Source organism: Musca vetustissima, unplaced genomic scaffold (assembly GCF_032173495.1).
Source record: "Musca vetustissima isolate MV318-11 ecotype Yass unplaced genomic scaffold, APGP_CSIRO_Mvet_v1 utg20142, whole genome shotgun sequence".
In the NCBI taxonomy this organism is placed as follows: Eukaryota; Metazoa; Arthropoda; class Insecta; order Diptera; family Muscidae; genus Musca; species Musca vetustissima.
In genome coordinates, this window is record NW_026882995.1 from 35,132 (window position 1) to 39,947 (window position 4,816).

Below are 4,816 nucleotides of genomic sequence, written 5' to 3' on the forward strand. Positions count from 1 at the left end.
TATCCCCATAATTAGGGTAAAAATACCTACCTCTGGAAAAAATTTCAGAAAAATCTGATCGTTTTTACTAAACTAGAATTAAGCCCTGTCATCTCTTCCCAAGTGAACTCTTCATAGTCCGTTATCAGCTGTTATTAGTTGCAAATTCGCCTTGCCTGTCACCTGTTATCATCGTCCATTAAATAATTGAAGTTATATTTACAATCTGTTTAATTAAGAAGTATAATTTATAAAAGTTAAAGTAAAAAGTCTTTTATACCTGCTACAACCATGGAGGGTTTATTCAACTTTCTAAGAAGCCGTCCCGTATTCTGGACAAGTGTTGCCGGTACAACAGTGGGAGTTGCATGTTTTGTTAAGTAAGATGTTCTGGAACAAAATAACAGTGTGTTTCTGAATTAAAATGCCAATAATTTCTATTTTAGAGATATGATGCAGGGTGGTAAATTTACCAAACCTACAAGAGCCGATGGAAAAATTGTTATTGTTACGGGGTCCAATACCGGTATTGGTAAGGAGACAGTACGCGAATTGGCCAAAAGAGGGGCCACAGTTTATATGGCCTGTAGGGATATGAAAAAATGTGAAGAGGTGGGTAGCTTTGTTGTTGCAAAACGTTGCTCAGGAAATTAAAAAGGAATTTCTTTTTATTTATAGGCCAGAGAGGAAATTGTTTTGGAAACCAAAAATAAATATGTTTATTGTCGTGAATGTGATTTGGCTTCGCTGGAATCAATTAGGAAATTTACAGAGACGTAAGTTAATTGTTTTTATGTATTTTTTATCAAAATTAAAATTGAGCTGTTTTCAGTTTCAAAGCCGAACAAAAACGTTTAGATATTTTAATTAATAATGCCGGTGTAATGCGCTGCCCTCGCTCTCTAACCAAAGAAGGCTTTGAACTGCAATTGGGTGTCAATCATATGGGCCATTTCCTTTTGACAAATCTGTTACTGGATGAACTTAAGGTGGGTTTGAAGTACAGTTTCTTAATTATGTTTTTGTTTAAAATTGTGTGGGTTTTTAGAAATCTGCTCCTAGCCGTATTGTGGTACTCTCCAGTATGGCCCATACCCGAGGTGAAATCAATGTTGGCGATTTGAATAGTGAAAAATCCTATGATGAGGGCAAGGCTTACAATCAAAGTAAATTGGCAAATATTTTGTTTACTCGGGAATTGGCAAGGAGGCTTGAAGGTAGGGATATTTGAAATTCCAGAAACCACAATATTGATTAAAACTGGATGTAGCTTATTCCTTTTGCACATTATCATACAATTTTCATTTTCTTTCCTCTTTAGGCACTGGTGTCACTGTCAATGCCCTCCATCCCGGCGTTGTCGATACCGAACTCTTCCGTCACATGGGCTTCTTTAATTCATTTTTTGCCAGTTTGATATTTAAGCCATTGTCATGGCCATTCCTTAAATCTCCGAAAAACGGAGCTCAAACCACATTGTTTGCTGCCTTGGATGAAGACTTGGCAACAGTTAGCGGTAAATATTTTAGTGATTGTCAGATAAAGGATGTAGCACCCCAGGCTAAAGATGATGCTTTAGCCAAATGGCTGTGGGCTGTTAGTGAAAAATGGACAAGGCTGACAAAATAAATAAGTGACCTCCGGTTTGGTTTGTTGGAAAAAGTTGTCAAATGTTTTTTAGCATTTAAATTTATATCAAAGTTGATATTTATATTTTATGCCAAATTTCAATAAAGACGTGTTAAGAAAAAAGGAATATTTTTTTCTTTAATAAATGTTTTTAAGGACCAGCATATCTTTCAAAGGATTATTCACTCCGCAATAAGACTTGGATTTTGAAACTATATATTTTTTAAGTCGTGGATTTTTAAAATAGATTTTTTCAAGTACCATTAAGGCCGGAATTATTTAAGTATGTTTTTTCGAGGCTTATCCAAACCGTAGATTTTATAAAGAATCATTTTTTCAAGGTCTATCCAAGGCGTGCAATAAAGAAATCCTGTTCATGGAGTGGATTTAAAAAATTTTGTTTCAAAGGCTTTCTAAGGCGTGGATTTTTTTAAGAACACATCAGGATGGTTTTAATCAGAAAATAAATCATGCTCTCACGCGGAATATATACTTTAAGTATGGAAGGCCACGAATTAGATGGAAAGACCAAGTAGAACACAACATCTCGGAACATGGTCTTTCGGATTGGAGGAGACGCGCACAAGACCGACGCGCTTGGAAATCTTTTTTAAGCTCGGCTCATGGAATAACCGTTCTGTAACAAGCCAGCTAAGTAAGTATGGAAGAATTTCTCCCCAAATAATAAAAACTTTGCTGTCATTAAAAAATCAGCCAATTTGAAGGCTCTTCTAAGTTGTCCTTATATTTCCCTTAATTCCATATGGATATTTAAATTTCAGTAATTTTGTTCATTATTTCCTTTTCCCTTTGCAGATAAAAAACCAATTTTGATTTTTGTTTTTATAAAAACATGGATTCAACCACAGATTTTATTATTGTTTTTCATTACTTTTTTGTAATAATTTTTTTATTAGTTTAGCATAATTTCAGGGATTTCCATTTTGTTAAAAAAAGTAACTCTCTTTCCATTGTAAAAATTTTACAATTTACTTACTTATATTTAGAAAAAACACGGGTGTTGAATATGTTAAAAATGCTCGGTCTCTAACATAATCTTAAAACTATTTCTGTTCTACTAACAACTACCATAAAATATGTAGTCACTTAAAATTAGTTTAAAGTCTGTGTTACCAGCGTCCACGGCCGCCACCGCCTCCACGGCCACCAACACCGCCGCCTCTGCCGAAGCCTCCTCCACCACCACCTCGACCAAAGCCACCACCGCCTCCACGGCCGCCGCCACCACCACCACGTCCGAAACCACCTCCACGGCCACCGCCGCCACCACGACCGCCAAAACCTCCACGTCCACCGCCGCGACCGCCACCAACTCCACCAGCGGGACCCTTCTTCTTGGCACCCTTAGGTTGTGGAGGTTTGGGTAAAAATCTTGCAATAGGCAACAGTTTCGATGGATCAATGAACAACTTTTGATTTGGCTTAAAACTGCCGGCATTCATATTTTCCGATAATTTCACCGACACCGAATAGTCTTTCACTGTGCCAAAGATCTCATCAATTTTACCAATCTGTTCTTTGTTTTCCAAAAAGATGGGCGCATTGAAATAGGGCACATCATCGATTTCTACCTTGCACACCAAATCATCTTCACACTTGTAGGCGAAGTGGCCAAGGGGGATGACACGATCAGGTGGTCCTTGATTGAAGTTGTTGCGATCACGGCCACCGCCAAAACCGCCACGACCACCACCTCCTCCACGTCCACCGCCACCTCCACGGCCAAATCCACCGCCTCCTCCACGTCCACCGCCACCACCACGGCCAAATCCACCGCCTCCTCCACGACCACGTCCACCGCCGCCACCGAAGCCCATGTTTTTAGAGAGTTTTAATTAAAAATGTGGAATAAAACGGGCAAAATATCCTGAATTTAATTGATATTTTGAAAATGCACGTTTTTGTTTACAAGAACTCCACACAGAAAGAAAGACCACGAGGTTTTAAACGTCAGTTGGACAGTTGTCAGATGTGAAATCGAATAATCGATTAATCGATTTTTTTTTATTGAAAAGTCGAAGTCGATTTGTGTGTAGCGACGGTGATAACTAAGAGTCTAAACTCAAACAGAGAGTCAGGAGTCAGCGGCATATTTTTTCGCCGGCGTGGAAACCAATTATTTCAATTATTTGTTTTCATGCAATGCCCTTCCAAATTTCTGGCTTTTTGATTGTGTTTTTGTAATCAGGAGATTCCAAGTTATACAAAATGTCGTACTTTTTTTAATCTCTTCGATCAGTTTTTCTTCCATTTTATTATTAATTCATTAAAAAACCCACAATCATTGAAAATATTCGTTTTTTTAACAGCACTGCCATATGTTTTGATATAAATTTCCATTGAAATGTTGAATTTTTTCCTAAAATATGGCAACTCAATTGAGAGCAAGAGAGCTCAAAAATAAATGAATAAAATATATTCTAGCGTCAAGCCGCTAGACTCGATCGTCAGCCCTTTGCCAATAAGAAACTCACGGTAAACGGAAGTCGCTGATTCTAAACTCTCTAGTTGTATTTAGAATCTAAAGCGGTGTACACACTATCATTTTTGACTGTCAACTTTTTTATCGATTACTGACTGTCCAACAACCATAAATATTTTTGTGGTTGCCTGATGAATGACAAACATGTGAGGCCACACTATCAAACAAGCAAAATTTGGGCAAGAGTGTCAATCAAAAATTATAGTGTGTACACCGCATAAGTCAGCGATATGTTTTTTCAACGTCGTTTAGTTGATGTCAGAGTTTCTCAAACTGTAAGGTGAGGATATTGATTTTTTAATTAATTTGTATTTTCAATTAACAAAATTAACGGTAAATTATAGTGGAAAACTAGTTAACTATAAATTATCCTTTATTTTATGTATCATTTCTAATATAGATAAACAATTATTGATTGTTAAGCGGTGTACACACTATCATTTTTGACTGTCAACTTTTTTATCGATTACTGACTGTCCAACAACCATAAATATTTTTGTGGTTGCCTGATGAATGACAAACATGTGAGGCCACACTATCAAACATGCAAAATTTGGGCAAGAGTGCCATTCAAAAATGATAGTGTGCCATTCAAAAATGATAATTTTAATTAACTGGGTTGATGGGGGTTTCGTTTTGCATCTCAACGGCGTCAAGTTATGTAAACAGATATATGACAGTTCGATATTATTGTAATTACTAGAA

General features: G+C 37.0%; 2 protein-coding genes across 2 annotated transcripts; one reads left to right on the forward strand and one right to left on the reverse strand.

The window, feature by feature from the left end:
• The first annotated feature begins 275 nt into the window (after positions 1–275).
• On the forward strand, positions 276–1,608 carry LOC133329733 (retinol dehydrogenase 13-like). Its single transcript, XM_061538199.1, has 6 exons — positions 276–359; positions 426–591; positions 658–755; positions 812–968; positions 1,028–1,196; positions 1,301–1,608. The coding sequence occupies exons 2-6, from the start codon at positions 430–432 to the stop codon at positions 1,606–1,608; spliced, it is 894 nt and encodes a 297-aa protein (XP_061394183.1). The 5' UTR covers positions 276–359; positions 426–429.
• A 1,042-nt stretch (positions 1,609–2,650) lies between these two features.
• LOC133329729 (probable H/ACA ribonucleoprotein complex subunit 1) lies at positions 2,651–3,461 on the reverse strand. Its single transcript, XM_061538196.1, has one exon. It carries the CDS (start codon positions 3,444–3,446, stop codon positions 2,739–2,741), a length of 708 nt encoding a protein of 235 aa, XP_061394180.1. The 5' UTR covers positions 3,447–3,461; the 3' UTR covers positions 2,651–2,738.
• Positions 3,462–4,816: the final 1,355 nt, after the last annotated feature.

Bases quoted from the DNA above. Each gene is read 5' to 3' on its own strand.
- LOC133329733 (XM_061538199.1), top strand. From the start codon at position 430: ATGATGCAGGGTGGTAAATTTACCAAACCTACAAGAGCCGATGGAAAA. The intron at 592-657 runs GTGGGTAGCTTT...TTTTATTTATAG, and splicing joins ATATGAAAAAATGTGAAGAG to GCCAGAGAGGAAATTGTTTT. The intron at 756-811 runs GTAAGTTAATTG...AGCTGTTTTCAG, and splicing joins ATTAGGAAATTTACAGAGAC to TTTCAAAGCCGAACAAAAAC.
- LOC133329729 (XM_061538196.1), bottom strand. From the start codon at position 3,446: ATGGGCTTCGGTGGCGGCGGTGGACGTGGTCGTGGAGGAGGCGGTGGA.